This window comes from Chenopodium album, chromosome 13, assembly GCF_948465745.1.
Source record: "Chenopodium album chromosome 13, dcCheAlbu1.1, whole genome shotgun sequence".
NCBI lineage: Eukaryota > Viridiplantae > Streptophyta > Magnoliopsida > Caryophyllales > Amaranthaceae > Chenopodium > Chenopodium album.
Window position 1 is genome coordinate 4,273,177 of NC_137846.1, and position 18,453 is coordinate 4,291,629.

General features: G+C 35.5%; 3 protein-coding genes and 1 pseudogene across 4 annotated transcripts; all 4 read left to right on the plus strand.

Moving 5' to 3' along the window:
- The first annotated feature begins 499 nt into the window (after nt 1-499).
- Nucleotides 500-4,506, plus strand: LOC145576023 (uncharacterized). The gene is made up of 2 exons (XM_081633813.1): nt 500-2,462; nt 3,355-4,506. The coding sequence occupies exon 1, from the start codon at nt 625-627 to the stop codon at nt 2,011-2,013; it is 1,389 nt and encodes a 462-aa protein (XP_081489939.1). The 5' UTR covers nt 500-624; the 3' UTR covers nt 2,014-2,462; nt 3,355-4,506.
- A 1,698-nt stretch (nt 4,507-6,204) lies between these two features.
- Nucleotides 6,205-8,255, plus strand: LOC145576024 (uncharacterized). Its single transcript, XM_081633814.1, has 2 exons — nt 6,205-6,550; nt 6,746-8,255. Exons 1-2 carry the CDS (start codon nt 6,545-6,547, stop codon nt 8,129-8,131), a joined length of 1,392 nt encoding a protein of 463 aa, XP_081489940.1. The 5' UTR covers nt 6,205-6,544; the 3' UTR covers nt 8,132-8,255.
- A 1,943-nt stretch (nt 8,256-10,198) lies between these two features.
- LOC145574315 (ATP-dependent Clp protease proteolytic subunit 5, chloroplastic-like) lies at nt 10,199-14,348 on the plus strand. Its single transcript, XM_081632068.1, has 9 exons — nt 10,199-10,459; nt 10,549-10,668; nt 10,803-10,914; nt 11,010-11,102; nt 12,091-12,136; nt 12,241-12,313; nt 13,338-13,372; nt 13,481-13,569; nt 13,837-14,348. Exons 1-9 carry the CDS (start codon nt 10,320-10,322, stop codon nt 14,047-14,049), a joined length of 921 nt encoding a protein of 306 aa, XP_081488194.1. The 5' UTR covers nt 10,199-10,319; the 3' UTR covers nt 14,050-14,348.
- A 1,457-nt stretch (nt 14,349-15,805) lies between these two features.
- On the plus strand, nt 15,806-18,126 carry LOC145576025 (putative rRNA-processing protein EBP2 homolog pseudogene; annotated as a pseudogene). Its single transcript, XR_014098315.1, has 2 exons — nt 15,806-15,945; nt 17,038-18,126. The product of XR_014098315.1 is annotated as a putative rRNA-processing protein EBP2 homolog pseudogene (transcript).
- The last annotated feature ends 327 nt before the right edge of the window (nt 18,127-18,453 follow it).

The following is an 18,453-nucleotide window of genomic DNA, read 5'->3' on the forward strand; positions in this document are numbered from 1 at the left end:
TTGAGATTAAAGGGAAGGTTGTAAACTTGTAATTTTGCTCAAACCATAAAATAAATTAAAAAAAAAAAAAAAAAAAAAAGCCCAGGGGAGGTTGGAAGCTGCCACTATTAGTCTATTACTACGAAGTACTGTATTATTTAGAAAAGAATCCCAGTTACTATTGTCAAACTGTCAATTAACTAGTGAGAGCTCGAAGCAGTTGACATGAAGAAGATAACACATCTAGCTTCTTCTTCCTTCTTTCATGGCGTTCAAGGTAATTTTCCCTTCCTTTCTTTCCTCCATTTTTATCCCAGACATTATTTCTCCTCCATTCCTATCATTCACGACCGTTTTCAATTTCTCTATTCTGTTAAAGAACAATGCAAATTAGGGTTTTCCGATCTTAAATTACCCCTTTCCCTCTTCAATCAATTGACTTCTTTGCGTCCTCTTCCTTCTGTCATCGTCTTCAATCAGCTATTCACTGCCATTTCCAAATTCAAACACCTTCATCCTCATTCCACCATTATTTCTCTCTTTAGGCAGCTTGAATTACTTGGTATTCCATACGATAGGCATTCATTGGGTATTCTCGCCAATTGTTATTGTCATTTAGGCCGCGTTGATTTCGGTTTTTCTCTAATGGCGAAATCCCTTAAACTTGGTTATCCCCCAAATTATTATACCTTTAACACCTTAATCAATGGTTATATTATTAATGATAACCTCCCTCAAGCTGCTCAATTGTTGAATAAGATTGTTAAGCTTGGGTTTCAACCCAATGTTGTTACCTATGGTGCTATTTTCAAAGGCCTTTGTAGAATCGGCGACAATGCCAGTGCTCTCACTTTGCTTATGAAAATGCGTTCTGCTGCTCATTGTAAACCTGGTCTTGTCATATATAGCACTATTATTGATAGTCTTTGTAAGGACAGGTTATTACAACAAGCTATGGACCTGTTCTCCGCTATGAAAACCGATGGCATTCAACCTGATGTTGTCACCTATACTTCGTTGTTTCGAGGCCTCTACAATTCTGGATGCAGGGAAGAGGCTAAAGGTGTGTTGACTGAGATGTTAGAGAGCAACATAGCGGCTACTGTTGAGACCTACAACACGCTGGTTGACATGTTTTGTAAAGATGGTAATGTTGAGGAAGCACAAGCCACATTGCAGCGCATGACTCACGAAGGTGTGGCTCCAAACATCATCACTTATAATGCTTTACTTGATGGTTATTGTTTGCGTGGTCAGATGGAAGATGCAAAAAAGCTACTTGACCTCATGAAACAAAACGATTGTGAGCCTAATCGTATAAGTTTCAGTACTATGATTAATGGATATGTCAAACTCAAAAACATTGACAAGGCTTTTACTGTATTACAAAATATGTTTCAGAAAGGAATAGCACCGGATGTTGTAATCTATAACACTCTTATTGATGGATTGTGCAAAGCCAATAGACTTACACTTGCACGACAGTTGTTCACAGATATGCAAGCTCATGGAGTTACTCCTGATGTTGTCTCGTATAGTTCATTGCTTGATGGCCTGTGTAAAAGTAAACGGTTTGATGAGGCAGTAGCATTACTTGAAGATATGGAGGATAAAGGTATCAAGCCTACTACTGTCACTTACAATATCCTATTGGACAGCTTGTGTGAGGCTGGGCAACTTGAAGATGCAGCAAAATTCTTCTCTAATCTTGTGTTAAGGGGTCTGCAACCGGACTGTAAAACATACACAATAATGATGAAAGGCTTCTGCAAGAAAGGGCTCATGAGTGAAGCTGCTCAATTATTAAGAAAAATGGACGAAGATGGTTGCCCCCCTGATGATTGTACTTATAATATAATCATCCGGGGATACATTTTCAATAATGACTTGTCAAATGCACTATACTACTGCGACATTATGGTTAGGAAAGGATTTGAAGCTGATGCTGACACTTTCTCATTGTTTGTTAGCCTTTTGTCTTCTGGCAACTTAAGTAACTCATCAAAGGACTTGCTTAAGAAATTTATCAATTGAATTGAAGTTGAGCTGACTGTAAGTGGCAAAGATAGTAGACTTTGGATGTTGAATAATCAAGAATTCCACTTTGTGCTCTTAGTGAAGATTCTATATGAGTAAGGTGTATTAGAGATAACTACCTGTATGGTTTTTTCTATTCTCTAGTTCCCCTAGTCTATTTTATGACCTTCGTGTATTGCAAGAAGCATAATCTTGTTAAAATAAGGGCTATCAAGAATTGGTCGAGACAGATTTGGAAAGGGTTAGATTGTCTTCACTGTCATAATCCTTCAATCATTATTGAGATTTCAAGTGTGATGATATCTTTGTGAATGAAAACCCTGGGAAGGTTAAATCTGAGATCTTGAACTTGGGAGATCCGAGAATGCTTCAACATGCAAAAGCAGCTTTTGTTGCTGGTGGTACCCCTGGTTCATGGCACCAGAGCTTTTTGAAGAAGAGTATGGGTAAACCATCCTTGTCTTAGCTGTTTTGTAGTTCTTTCCTTGATGAGTGTTTCAAATAAATGACCTTGTGAAATATTTTATTTATGGATGTCAATTTAATATATCCATGTGCCTCTTCTCCATAGAATTTGACAGATCCCTTTTTCAAAGTGCCCCAAACTATTGTCAAAGTGTGTATTTATTTTTCGAAACTGGGGCCACTAGGCTAGTAAACTTCTTCATTGGCAAAGTTTTGAGTTGAGTCAGGACTTCTTGATGACTGTCATATACCTCATGTTTTGTTTTTCAGTAATTGACATTATTAATACAGAGTAGGATATAAGTAATACTCTAGTGCGTAAATAGCATAGTCTATTGGAACTTAGCTTTGCCCTCCCCCTCCCCCAGGCCCCAGATAACTAGTACATTACATTCTATTTGGAGTACTTTGTTATTTTGTATGTGGATGTTATCCATCTGATAGGTACATTTTATGATTTCTGAATTCTTTTGACATTCTTGTGCAATATGGGGGTGTTCCTCTTAAGTTCTAAGTGCCGCTACCAAAGGTGAATCATCCGTACATAATTGATAATTAGATCGCTGACAATGTAGATTTAGCATCATTATCAGAGGCTTATTGTTTTATTTAGTGATAATAAATTTAATAGGAAAAAGCTATAGTGATATACAGGTATTCTCTCACTTTTAACTGTACATAATTGTACATTGATGGCTCTGGCTCTTAGACAATTATCCCAATTTTCCTGTTGATGTAATCTATTTCCGTGAACACACATTTGGCTTAATTTGAAATAATCCTTGTGCTGGCAGTTGCATTGGTGAATAACTATTTTCTATCTGCTGATGTCCTCGCCCTGAGCATAATATATCTGTGATTTGCACTTTGCAGGACTTGGCTTGGATTTGGGATATATACTTCTCTTGCTCAGTTGGTTTTGGCTATTCATAGTAGCTAGAAGAAGAAGAAAGAGAAATCAAAGAGCCAATACTTTAAGCAAAATGGTGGTTAGGTATTGCTGCAGCAAATGTGGTCTAAGGATGGTATGATTGATGCACTGCTGATGAACTAGAGAAAGCTACTGATGGCTGCAGTGGAAACAGAGTGCTGGGTCAGGGAGGTCAAGGTAAAGTTTATCAAGGTATGTTGGGTGATGGAAATATTGTTACCATAAAGAATTCCTTCTTAGGAAACTACAATAGCTTGAGTCAATTTATTAATGAAATGGGGATGTTATCACAAATCAATCACAGAAATATCAACTTGTTAGGAATTAGAAGTCCCACTGCTAGTTTATGAATTCATTGCTAAAGGGTATCTGAACATTGATGAAAAGCAAAGGCCAACAATAATGAGAGCTTTAGAGTTGGAAGTGATCAGTTAACTTCGCCATGTGCTTGTTTCGGCTCAGAAGAATCTGCTAGAGGTCACTGCAGAGACATTAATAGAGATTATTCATAGTCTAACTGTCTAAGTGGTAGTCTTTTGCCTCCAGACACATCTTATCTGGAAGAAAATCAGTCTTTTTTCTTCAATTTGGTCCATGGGCTCAAGAATTCAACTTGAAACTTATGACGGGGCATGATTTTTTTGAACTCTGGTATTGGCAACCAGAATTTTCTATGATCTATCTGCTGCTATATTTATCAGGTCAGAAAACGTGCATGTTTCAAATCAAAACAAATCCACCAGAGATCAATGAGCTTCAACGTTACAAAAGAATTGATTAGGTCTGCTTCCTCACCCTTTCCACAAACACCACTAGATCAAAATATGATTAATAATATCATCACAGTTTGTTGTAAACGCTGCTGAGTTAACGACGTAGCTAGCAATTTGATTTGTTATACATGGATCTAGTTCTTCTTTTTTTTTTTTTTTTTTTTTTTTTTTTTTGCCTTTTCTGATTTTGGGTTAAGAATTGATTAGTTCTGTTACTATGTGTATATCTGATTTGTATTATACTACTAGTATTTGTGAGCCTATGACTAATGATCGATTGATCACTCCTGTACTAATGATTCGAAGTAAATCGAAATTGATTTGAAATCAAAGCTAAACCCAATAGACACTTCTACCCTCGATAAATATCATATTATGATCTCTATTAAACTATAAGCTACGAAAAATTAAATCCTGAACACATATTAGTGTTAGCTTAGACGAAATTAGTAGTTTAGTACATGTTGTGATCAAATTTTTTTTAGAGCACTCAGCTTTTGTACATTATGACCAGCCTAATTTCAATCACTAAATTTATCATGAAGATTAGCAAGTTTACGGTATTGGATTAGATAGATTGCAATAAAGAAGGCATTGTACCAATAAATTTGTTCAGAAAACCGTAATTATCTGTCAACAAACAAGTGAGAGCTCGAAGCAGTTGACATGAAGAAGATTACACATTTAGCTTCTTCTTCCTTATTTCATGGCATTCATGTTAATTCTTCCTTATTTCATGGCGTTCATGGTAATTCTTCCTTATTTCATGGCGTTCATGATAATTCTTTCTTCCTTTCTTATTTTAGTTTTTATTCCCTACATTTCTCTTCCATTTCTATTATTCATGATCACCTTCTATTTCTCAATTCTATTAAAGAACAATGCAAATTAGGGTTTTCCGATCTTAAACTTCCTCTCTCACTCTTCCATCAATTGACTAATTTGCGACCTCTTCCTTTTGTTATCGTTTTCAATCAGCTTTTCTCTGCCATTTCCAAATTTGAAATGGCTTCATCCTCACTCCACCAAGGATCGTTAAAATATTATAAAAGTTATCTTGTTCTTTTACAAGTAGTCACATGGTGCGGCTAGCCACACATAAAACGCATTGTCAACACGTCTTGTGTGCGGCTGACTACACTGTGTAGCCGCTTATAAAAGAACAAAGTAATCCATATAACACTGATCGAGTAATCCCTATAATACTATTCGAGTAATCTCAATAATATTAACCAAGTAACCCCGTTACACTGACCGGGTATCCCACGTATCATTGCAAAGTAACCCTTATAACATTGATCAAGTAACCCCTATAATATACTCCTTTCGTCTCATAATACTTGACACAGTTTTCATTTTCGTCCGTCCCACAATACTTGACACGTTATTAAATATGGAATGAGACCACTAATAAAAAATATTTTCCCACATTTTCTCTTTCTTCACCTATGCCGCTTTCACCCCACTTGTTTTTTTTTTCCTTACAATTTAAGAATTACTAAAGAAAATCTTTTACTTCGTATATAATAAACAAATGTTTTAATGGACCCACTTGTAGTTTTCTTAAACTATGTGTCCGTTCTAACGTCCCAAAGGGAGTACTTCAATAACCTCCATGGTCGACTACAGAGTAGTTTTTTTTTTTGTTTTATTTTCTTAAGGGCCTCCCCTTGCGTGTACCAAAAAAATAAAAATCAATACACTCGTTCTAATTAGGGGTGAGCAAATCGGGTACTCGGTCAAAAGTTTAGGATCCGGACCCGATATTGGTTGAGACTGAGTCCAAAATTTGGAACCAATACAACCGGATCCTAAAATTTAGGAATTAGAATTGGTTCCATCGGGTACCGATTCCGGTTCTGGGTACTCACTTATATACACAAGTGTTAAACTATAATACAAATCATAATTTTTTTTAGTTTATTTTCACTTTTAGTGTTTAATACTTATAATTTTGTATGGATTAAGCTATTTTATTTATGTTAAATATTAATATTTTTTTTTTATTTTACTAAGTAGTTACATCAAACAAATTTTTGTTTTTCTAAATATATTTAGTTTAATATATGTTGGATAACCGGGTACTCAACCGATTTCGGTTCTAAAAAATTGAGAATTAAATTATTACTTGGAATTGAAACCACCGCTCCAATTTCAATTTCGGACTTGTCTAATTCTAACCGATTTCGGTTCCAATTCCGGATACTCGGAATTTTTGCTCACCCTTACTTCTAATACTTATCAAACGATCCCTTAGATAACGCTAATTATTATCGTCAGATTGTGACTTGTGAGAATAGCACATTCAAATGCATTCAGAAGATGAAAATGATGATGAAGATTAGAGCTCTATGTTGTAATGGCGGTACTTTTCTCTTTCCTCCTCCTACCTTTATTTCTTCCCCTTTCCTTCTCATTTACGATATTTTTCCAGTAAAAGTATTGTTGCAATTGATGACCGTGTTTTATTTCTCGATTCAATTAGAGATCATTGTAAATTAGGGTTTTCCATCAACTGACTTCTTTACGTCCTCTTCCTTCTGTTATCGTTTTCAATCAGCTATTCACTGCCATTTCCAAATTGAAATGGCTTCATCCTCAATCCACCACTATCTCTCTTTCCAGGCACCTTGAATTACTGGGTATTCGACCTGATAAACATTCTATTGGTATTCTTGCTACTTCTTACTGCCATTTGGGCTGTATCGATTTCGGGTTTTCTCTTCTTGGTAAAAGGCTTAAGCTTGGTTATCCCCCTGATTGTATTATCTTTACTACCTTAATTAATGGCTATGTCCACTGTCATAAGCTTCCTCAAGCTACTCAGTTATTGAATAAGATTGTCAAGTTAGGTTTCCAACCTGATATTGTTACATATGGTGATATTTTCAAAGGCCTGTGTAGTATCGGTGACAATGCCAGTGCTCTCACTTTGCTTACCAAAATGCAATCTGATGCTCATTGTAAGCCTGACCTTGTCATATATAACACTATTATTGATAGTCTCTGCAAGGGCAGCTTATTACAACAAGCTATCGACCTCTTCTCTGCTGTGAAAACCGAGGGCATTCAACCCGATGTTGTCACCTATACCTCCTTGTTTCGAGGCATCTACAATTCTGGATGCAGGAAAGAGGCTAAGGGTTTGTTGGCTGAGATGTTAAAGACCAACATAGCTCCTGATGTTAAGACCTACAGCATGCTGATTGACATGTTTTGTAAAGATGGTAATGTTGTGGAAGCAGAAGCGATTTTAAGACAAATGACTGACAAAGGTGTAGCTCCTGACATTATCACTTACAGTGCTTTACTTGATGGTTATTGTTTGCGTGGTCGGATGGAAGATGCAGAAAAGCTACTTGATATCATGGTCCAGAATGGTTGTGAGCCTGATCTAGTAAGTTTTAGTACTATGATCAATGGATATGTCAAACTCAAAAACATCGACAAGGCTCTTACTGTATTAGAAAATATGTTTCAGAAAGGTATAACACCAGATGTTGTAACCTATAGCACTCTTATTGATGGCTTGTGTAAAGCCAATAGACTTACACTTGGACGGGAGTTTTTCACAGATATGCAAGCTCACGGAGTTGCTCCTAATGTTGTCACATATAATTCATTACTTGATGGTCTTTGTAAAAGTGCACGGTTGGGTGAGGCAGTGGCTTTACTTGAAGATATGGAGGATAAAGGTATTAAGCCTGATATCATCACTTACAGTATCCTAATAGACAGCTTGTCTGAGGCTGGACAACTTGAAGAGGCTGCAAATTTCTTCTCTGATCTTGTATCCAAGGGTCTGCAACCCAATTGTAAGACATACACCATAATGATTAAAGGCTTCTGCAAGGAAGGACTCATGGGTGAAGCTGCTCAATTGTTAAGCAAAATGGAGGAAAATGGTATCCCCCCTAATCATTCGAGGATACATTCTCAACAATGACTTGTCAAATGCGTTGTACTATCGTGACATTATGGTTAGCAAAGGATTTGAAGCCGATGCTGACACTTTCTCGTTGTTTGTTAGCCTGTTGCCTTCTGGTAACTTGTGTGACTCATCAAAGGACCTACTTCATAAACTTATTCATTGGCTTGAGATTAACTATCTTCTTTATCTTTCTATGATCTCTAATATGCAATTAGTGGCAACTGAAAAATTGTTTTGTCATTCAATTAAAGTGCAATGCTCTATATTTGTTGATTTAATTTTTTCTGTTACATTTACATAACAAATTGTTGGTTATCACAGAATATTTGAATATCTTCTTTCAATTGTATTTCCTGATGATTTATTTGTATTGTGAGTTTGTGACTAACAAAAGAAGTGGATTGCAACATGGATAAAAAGGAGGGAATGCAAGCAACTGGGAGAAGCGACAGTCCATTTTATGTCTCAATGTGTTCTTGAACTTCATAGACTGTCAAATATAATGTTCCAGATCATACTATAAGATAATACTCGTAGATAGCATGTACTACGTACATTGATGACAGAAACAGAGCATATTCTGAGTCTTGATCCGAAAAAGTACAAATTTTAATCTGAGCAAAGTCGAGAGAACTGCACTGCAGTAGCTGAGGGTCATAGCAGTGTTAATTGTTGAATTCTTCACTCTTTGGGCCTCGTATGAGTAGATACATACTATTAAAATGTTAGCTCCTCAATGTTGACCCTAAATTCTTTGTATAGCATTCCCTCCCTTTGCTGTAGCTAAGGACTTAATGGAAGGCTGAGAGGTCCTGATGTTATATTAGTTTGTTTTAGCCTGACATGTTGGTTTTTTCTTTTAGTAGTGTTGAATAAAACCCTTAAGTACTCACACTTTTAGGTTATTGTTTTGAATTATTTGATCCCCCTTCCAACCACCCCTTTATCCTTCATCGCAGTGGCGTATGTGGTGGAACATTGGTGGATTATTGTCAATCATAATCCAACTCCAATCACTATGTGTTTATGTCTGTAAATGATAAATATAATGGTGAGATGATAGTTGCTCGACTAATTTAGGGTGTTAGTATGCTTGATGAATTAATCTATCAGTTTCGGAGAAATTCATACTTGAAATTGAAACTAATGTTTGGAATGTTGAATTATAGTTATCTAAGACTTGGTCTAGTTGAACAAGATTTATGTATCAAGTGCTGTATTAAGTTGGTTAACTTGTCACTGTAATATGTACTCAGATTGCCAAATTGCGATGAACATGTTCCACGGGTATGCTTGTAGTACTAAATTAACTAAGGAAGAAATAACTAACAATAATTATATTTCAGAATCTGGCCAATGCCAACCAAATAAATCATAAGATGAATCTTTTTTTTTTTTTACAATCCATAAGATGATCAATGAAACTTTTTAATGTAAACATACTTGGTAATTTAAAGCATATTAGACTTTACTATGTTGCCAAGTCTATAACCCAAGACAAGCTGCTCTAACTCATCGGTTAGAATAACCCATCAACTCCCATACCAACTAATCTAAGGGCTTGGTATATTTGTTAAGATTTTTTAAGGATTAACATTGATCTATAAACCTTAAATCTTCTTTGTATTAGAAATTGATTTTGTTCCAAATCTTGAATAATTTTTATTTTTAACTATGATAAATAGCCTAAAAATAGTTAATTTATTAACAAAAAATAAAAGAAAGTCAACCACAATTACGTTCTCAATAATAAAACGACACTCTAACCTAAAACCATGTGTTGGGTCAAGTCCTTGTCCTTATACAAACCAAGTTCGACATCCTTACATACTAACTCGATCTATTAAGGGTCTGTTCTCTTCACTTTAATGCCAGTTCAGTTCCTAATTTCCTTCTCTTATTAACAGTTCACTTCAGTTCAGTAAATCAAAATAGGCCCTAAATTTTTTTTTCTTTTTTTTTTTTACACAATTATAATCATCAAAATTGAAAATTCAATGGTTTGATAAATATAGCAAGTCCACGTCCACCTTAGCCATTATTTTTACAGGCCCATGAAAATTCGACCCAAATTTCTTTCCTAATCTCATTTTACCATTTTCTCTTTCCCCTAAAAACCTTAGCTAACATTTCTTCTCTCTCTTTCTCTCTCCTTCACTCTCAGCTCAAGAAGATATCTACAGAAAAAAGCTTCACACCAAAAATGGCTCACTCGTTTATGGCGTTACAACCTTCTTCAACAACAACTCCAAGACTCAACACTTCCATCTTCGACCTCCATTCTTCTTCTCGCTCCTTTGACTCTCACTTTCTCTCTCTTCCTTTCAAGCCTCTTTCCTCCAGGTAATTTTGTGTTAATTACTCAAGATTTGTTTGATTTCTTTTTGTTTTTGTCGGTAATTTGTAATTCGTCGATTTTATTTCTTGGATAGGGTTTTGAAATCGAGTAATTCTACCGAGAAAATTCGTCGAAGTTCTAGTGTTAAGGCGTTGTATTCTGATGGATTTGGAACTCCTCGAAGAAATGAACGCTCTGGAATTTGGTCCATTAGGTAGGGTTTATCGAAATTAATTTAGTTCAATTTTATCGATTGGATTGATTATTATTGTTGTTGTTTGTGTAATTTTGTTTTGTTTAATTGTAATGGAAGTTTGTAGTATATGAAATTTGAATTGAATTTTGTAGAGATGATTTATTGGTTCCGTCTTCGCCGTATACTCCTGCTTATGCTGGTCAAGGACCGCCTCCTATGGTACAAGAGAGGTTTCAGAGTGTGATTACTCAGTTATTTCAATATGTAAGGGTTTTTGTTTTTGTTTTTGAATTTTGATTGATTTTGTTTGTTTATTAGTTATTGTTGATTGAAATTATAACTTTATTTGTTCGGTATAGAGAATTATCCGGTGTGGTGGCGCGGTTGATGATGATATGGCTAATGTAATTGTTGCTCAACTTCTATACCTCGATGCCGTTGATCCTACCAAGGTTGGTTTGCTGCTTTTAAAGCTTTGAATACAGTTTACAACTGTTTTGCTGATTTTAATTAAGTTGGTGGTATAATTAGAAATGCCTCGTTTTGCTTACTTTTGTATACTTATTGCTGAGTTCGCATTTCAGTGGCTGTATTACGTTGTTTTCCTTACTTGAACGATTGTTACATGAGAACTGGATCACATGGAATCAAAACCATTTTCTTAGGTGCCATTAAGCCTTCTTTGTGATCAGGCGCATTTTCCATAGTATATTTCGAAAATCCTATTCTTATGAAAGTGTTTTGAGTTAGCTTTTTATTTGATTCACTAATTTTAAGCTAGCTGGCTTGTAATGAGAAGTTACTTCACCAAGCTTCTGAAAAGTTTGCTAGCTTACTATAACTTATTTTCATTTTACCATGTTATAAATAGAAAATTACTACCCTATTGGCCCACTATTCTATTTATGTGGATACGTCAGTTTACATCACCCAGTAGGTTTTTCTGCTAGCAGTTTTTCCAGCATTCACCTGTTGTTTTTATCAAATAGTACTAAGTTTATAAATGCAGATTAGAGGAAACTATACTAGTATATGTTTTTTATAAGTTTATTCTACTGATGAGTATGATAACATATAGATAACTGTACATTTTTGCTAGCATGCTATATACACGTTCTTGCTCTCTTGTAAGTGCCTACTCCGTATGCTGTGCTGCAAAGAAAGAATTAAGTCTGTAATGCAAAGTTAAGCTGTGATTGATAGTTATATTGATCATCTTTGTGCACCTGGTGTCTTCTAAGGATTTGTGAAATCATATGCCGGTTTAAACTTTCACTAGAATATACGTAATGTGCTAATCCATTTCTTTGGGATCATAAGTAATGTGCAGTACCCTTATTGAATGGTATTGACAACTATCAACTTATGATATTTGATTTTTTGAATTTTGCTACCACACCTCTCTATTTGTATTTGATATATTTGTGGTGACATGCACAGGATATTGTCATGTACGTGAATTCCCCTGGAGGATCAGTTACAGCTGGTAACCTTTGTTTATTTATATGAGTTCACTTTACGGGCATGTGATGGCATCTCCTCACTTTCTTTCCTTAGCAAGCTAACTGGTCCTAATTATTGTCTTGTTAGGAATGGCTATATTTGACACGATGAGGCACATCAGACCTGATGTCTCCACTGTATGTGTTGGACTTGCAGCAAGGTGACTGAATATTTTCTGATTATTTTAATTCATTTTCATCATCTCATATCTATGCTTTCAATTCAGTATCTCGTTCTTTGTAACAATTTTAGCAACTAAAGGTATCTTTATTTTTGCCTTTTAGCTCCATTGATGCTCATAATGTTACGTGGCTTCATTTGTCATGTTAGTCCATGTGTATGTGTTGAATCTTCTTGTAGAGAAGCAACTCTTTCCAGTAACACCTTCCTCTTTATGCATTTTTCTTCACAAGATTCCCCCTCCCCAGTTCCCAACCTTATATTTTGAGTGTTTTTGTAAGTTTCCATACTTTAATGGTGTGTTTAGATTGAAGGAAATGTAGGTAAAGGAAGGGAAATGAAGGGATGGATTATCTTTCATTTGGATAACAAATGAGGAAGGAAAGGAAAGGAAAGGAATTGGAGGGTAGAGAAATAAAGGGATTAAATTGTAAGAAATTCATCTCTCCATCAATGGAGAGATTGGAAGGAATACTCATCTTTCTTTTCTCCCCTTCCCTTCCCTTCCCTTCCACTCCCTTCCCCTGCCTCCCCTTCTTTTCCTTGCCTTTTTAATATCCAAACACACTGTAAATCAGTTTAGGACTTTAGGTATTTGGAGGAGACCTATCACCGTTCTTTTATGTTCAACCTCAGAAGCAGTAAATAATTGTAAGGTTGCAATGTAATTGAAGTCTTGTAGCCTTAAGTGTAAAATTTACCCATCTCTTCTTAAAGCATTTTGCTATTCCTGTCAAGTCGGCTCCTATGGTGTCTTTTGTTGTAGTTTTATGCTCCCATATTCTATATGAGTGATATATTTTGAGGCTTGTAGGGTGTTCTGCTTTTTAGGTGTCTTCCTAACTTATCTGGTTCCTGGGTTTTTGAGTGGCAAAGGATTTCTTATTTCTGTGTTCAGCTTTTCCATGTGTGTATATTTAAATGGTTGCTATTTTGTATGTGGATATTATCCATCTAATAGGTAACTTATATGATTTCTGAATTCTATTGGCCTTCTTGTGCAGTATGGGAGCATTCCTTCTAAGTGCCGGCACCAGAGGTGAATCTTTTATACATGATTGATTTTTAAATTACTGACAATGTAGATTTTGCATCACTATCAGAGGCTTATTACTGTTCTACTTTTTGATAAAATAAAAATTTATAGGAAAAAGGTATAGCTTGCCTAATTCAAGGATTATGATCCATCAGCCTCTCGGTGGTGCACAGGGTGGTCAAACTGACATAGATATCCAGGTAATACTCTCACCTTCTAATATCACATCCTTTTACATTGTTGGCTCCAGCTCTTAGAAAATTATCCCAGTTTTCTTGTTACCTTAATCTATTTCTGTGCACACACATGTAACTTTATGTGAAAGCATAGATTCGTTCCTATATGCTTACATTAGTCACGACCTTCATTTACTTGACCTCATTAACTTTTATGTCGAATTGGAAACACCTTACTACCCCAATTTGTAAGAATGTGAATTCAATTGTTGATCATATTCCTCTGGCCAGGCAAATGAAATGCTGCACCACAAGGCAAATCTCAATGGTTATCTGGCCTACCACACTGGTCAAAGCTTGGCAAAGATCAATCAAGACACTGACCGTGATTTCTTTATGAGTGCCAAAGAAGCCAAAGAATATGGGCTCATCGATGGTGTCATTATGAACCCTTTAAAAGCACTACAGCCTCTAGCTGCTGCAACTGCTGATCAGGCATCGTGATAGCAGCAGGTCAATTGTCGTCGTGTTAGTCTTAGAAGATACTGCAGTGGAGTCCGTTCTCACTGCAGGCACACACTCTCATATTATGAATTTTGAATATATGACCAGGAATTGAGTAAGTACTAGATGACTTGTTTGGTTGATGGAAGGGAGTTCGGTCTTGAGACTTGAAAGATTAATCTACTGTGCACGTATGATGTGATATGAAAGATTGAATTATAGGTCATTCTTGTAATTTGGTCAAAATAAAACCTTGTTTGTAATCCTGTTGCAATCAGAAAATGGAAGATTATTAGAAATTTCTTGCATAATAGTTGAACTATTATTTGACAACTGTGACTAGAAATTGTGGAGTTGACAAGTTCCAAGTGAATTAATAAATAAGTTAATAACAAGCCGTAATTTACTAAATGAATTGAGGGTGAACATATATTTAGTATGATCGGAAGTTCTGGATCAATTTCACAGTTGCCTAACTTAATTGAACATGAATATAATCTACATGACTCAACTCATTTATGGTCATAAACACCTCTTTCTTATTCCATTTTTTTTTTAAGGTAAGAAGGACTCTACTGAGTCGGCACCTCTCACAGATTTAGCCAGTCCAGCTCCACAGGTCATCGCTTGAGAGTAGAGGGGGAGGTAAGGGAATCCCCCTACTCCCAAGCCTTTTGTAGTTGGTGGGGCTCGAACTCGTGACCTCAAAGTCACAAGGTGAGTTCCCCACCAACTCCACCAAGCTTTGCTTGGTTCTCTTTCTTATTCCATTAACCACCACTTTTAGTGAATGTATGAATTTACTCGTATCTTAAATCTTTGGTAAGGAGGAGAGAAGAGAAGGGAAGGGGAGAGATATTGAGATGACGCAGCAAGGTTGGGATAAGGGTTTGCAAGGGAAGATAGATAATGTGCTATGATTGAAATCATTGAATTGTAGAGATTAGATGTATTTAAGTGGATTACTTTCAATAATTGAATTGTCTCCATTCTTTTTAATCGCAACATTCGGAAGTTCTCAGGCTAAGAACTTTGAGAGCAAATCCAAAAGTTTGTAATATTTTCATATTCGTCTTTAACTATTTTGTGTGATTCATACTAAAAAAAAAAAAAAAAAAAAAAAAAAAAAAAAAGTATATAGACCTATGGATTATATTATAGTCAAGTGAGATTTAGTTAGATTTGTCTCAATTCATTTTCTTTTAAAATTAATTTTTATTTTTATAATTTGAACTAATATATAATTCAAGATACTAGTGGTGTAAAATATGCACTGACAATTGTAATTTAAAAAGAACCTAGGATTATGTGAAAACAATTAAAAAATTTGATGGTGGAATAAATTTTAAGAGATGAGCTTCCTCCGTTTCTTTTTAGTTGGCACGTTTTTTTAGTCACATTTGCCAATGCACAACTTCAACCATTCATATTTCTTTAATTATCGATAAGCAAATATTTTGAAAATATATATCGTGAAGAATCTAACAAGATCCCACATGACTATATTTTTCATTATGTATAAAGCACAAAATACAGTCAAAGAGGAGTGTGTGAATAATGGTAAAATTAAAACGTGTCAATTGAAAAAAAAAAAAAAAAAAAACGGAGGTAGTATGAGTGTGTAGGACTTAACACTGTTTATACATACACTCGGCTACACCTAATTTTATTATTGACGTGGTTAAGACTCGGAGCCCAATTCAAAAGTTTTATAAGGCTAAACAAACATACAACAATCCATAGGTCAAGGCCCAAGCTAAATCGCAAAAACTACTTTGACGACTGAGGTCTTTCTTACTACTCAATTGTTCAGCCGTTAGGTAACACAAAAAATACAGAACACCATTTTCTCTCCATTACAGCACTTTTCAATTCTCCATTGCAGCGTCTTTCCAGGTATGATTTTGGTTTTCGTTTTATTCATCGACTATCAATTTTACAATCTACGATTCTAGGTTTATTGTTAAATTAATTCAATTTAGGGTTCGTTCTTCTAAGGTGTATTCATTGTTGAACTATTGCTTAGGTTATAACTTTGAAATTCATATTCGTAAGCGAGAAGAATTTGAGCCAAATTTGGTTGCTAATGTGTTGCAGAACACTTTAATTATTGCTAGGACGAAACTATGATTTTTTTTTTGTTGCTGTTTTTATGCGGGTACAGTTAAAAACTTTAGATTATACATGGAATTGTTGAGATGATAAAGTAGGGTCTTGAGATGAAAAATGAGATTTTTACTGGTGAAGGAAAAATTAGATTTTTTTTTTTTTTTTTTTTTTCAATTTGTGGTGTTGAAGGTGCAAAACTAATCCATGTCGAACTGCATTGAATGTACTTGGTTAATGTAAATTTGTTATCAAGTTTCTTAAATAATTGGTGTTTAATGAGTAAATATTTCTGTTGTTGAATAGAATTATATGTTTGAATTTTATTAATCGGTGCACTAGTGTTAGTTGAAGTTAGTGACTGCTATCAAGAAATTGTATTGGACTTGGTTGCATTGTTTGAGTTGCCTATAATGGGAAATTATGTTACGTGGTTGTAATCGGTTTTTGCCCATTACTTTAGAAAATACCTTTTTGTACAACAATAAGCGCAAATTAGTCTACTATGTTGAGCAAGAGTATGTTTATAGGTATATGAAAAATATTGTGGCGAATGAGAAGGAAGTATATGCTAAGAGAAGCATTGTGGTTTGAGATATGATGAGAAAAGTCTTATTTTAGATTTTGAGTATTACTAGGTTGAAGGTGCTGTAGACTTTTAGAAGGCTTATGCATTCCCTTGCCTCTACCCGTGTTATTTTTTTTTTGTTTTTCACATGATTTTTTATTGATAATGGACATTTGGGCATGTTCTACTGTTATTTTTAACATTGTTGGTGTATTGAGGAATATATTGCTATATTTCAGTCAACTGCCATACACTGGCTGTTTACTTGAGAAGATTAGTCTACTTTGTTTTTACCTTGCTTACTTCCTTGTTAGATATACTTGCAAGCAAGCGAAAATGGTTGTGCTTAAGAAATACCCATCTTCCATCAAAGGAGGTGAAATGGAAGATGATGAAGAGTTCGACACAGTGGTCAGTGATTCAGAATCTGATCTGGAATCTGAATCAGATGGTGAAGAAAAAGATGACATAAAGCTAACAGAACCTTCAAAAACTGCTATCAATAATAAGGAGGGTCTTCTTGAGAAGCTTAGTGAGATAAGCTGGCCTAAGGATGCCGATTGGATACACAGTCTCTCAGTAGTTATTGATCAAGACCAAGAAGTTGATGTGAATGATGACCTTGCACGCGAGGCCGCATTTTATACACAAGCTTTACAAGGAACCAGAGAAGCCTTTGCAAAGCTTGAATCTAAAGGGCTCCCATATCTAAGGCCGTTTGATTATTATGCTGAAATGGTGAAGACAGATGCTCATATGGGAAAAGTGAAAGGCAAACTCTTGTTGGAGAAGAAGCTAAGGGAAGAACAAGAAGAGAGAAGGAAAGCTAGAGAAGCTAAGAAATTCTCCAAACAAGTACAGGCTGAAAAGCAGAAAGACCGAGCCAAGGAGAAAAAGGAGAGCATAGAATCTGTTAAGAAATGGAGAAAACAGAGGGAAAGGAGTGGGTATGCAAATGATAAGGATGAGATGAAATTGTCATTTGAGGAGGGTGGAGGTGGAGCCAAAGGGAAACGCAAAGGCCCTCCTGGTGTGTCTCCCGGAGATAGGTCTGGTGGGAAGGCAGGAAAGTTTGGCAAGGGTCAAAAGGGCATGGACAAGAAGAGGAAGAGTCGTGATTTTAAAGATTCTAAATTTGGTTTTGGGGGCAGAAAAGGTGGGAAGAAGCAGAACACCGCTGAAACAACGAACGACTTCAAAGGGTTTAATAAGGAGTCTCGTTTTGGTAACAAGAAAAGAAAGCAATTCTAGATTTTTTTTTTTTTTTTTTTTTTGTCTTCTCGCATGTGTTGATCTACAGTTTTGTAGCCTGTTTGACTTTGTAATATGTCTTGAAGCTTTAAGCAGTTTATTACATTTTTGAGACTATTGTCATATGGTGATCAATGTAAAATTTTTGGCCTCGTGTAATTTGTTATGCAACTAATTGGTAGTTTCACAGAACTACATGGCGTAAATGCTATATATATGCACTACAGCTTAGTGGACCATACAGGAGCTTTGGGATAAAAAATACTCTTCAGTCAGGTTGTTGAACAATTGCTTAGAGAGTCAAATTCAACATCTAATTAATATTTTCAATGAATACAAATTTGTGGAAATGAAGTTCAGGGAAGAGAGAAAATGAGAAAGCAGTGCAACTTCTATTAATTGAAAACTAGATACTTTGTTTCTTCTGGATGATTGGATGAATTTGAAGGAGCAAGTTCCAAAGTTTGCTGCTGTGAGAG

Coding starts and splice junctions, on each gene's coding strand:
- LOC145576023 (XM_081633813.1), top strand. CDS start 625: ATGGCGAAATCCCTTAAACTTGGTTATCCCCCAAATTATTATACCTTT.
- LOC145574315 (XM_081632068.1), top strand. CDS start 10,320: ATGGCTCACTCGTTTATGGCGTTACAACCTTCTTCAACAACAACTCCA. Junction 11,103..12,090: donor ATGCCGTTGATCCTACCAAG/GTTGGTTTGCTG, acceptor TGACATGCACAG/GATATTGTCATGTACGTGAA. Junction 12,314..13,337: donor TGTGTTGGACTTGCAGCAAG/GTGACTGAATAT, acceptor CTTCTTGTGCAG/TATGGGAGCATTCCTTCTAA.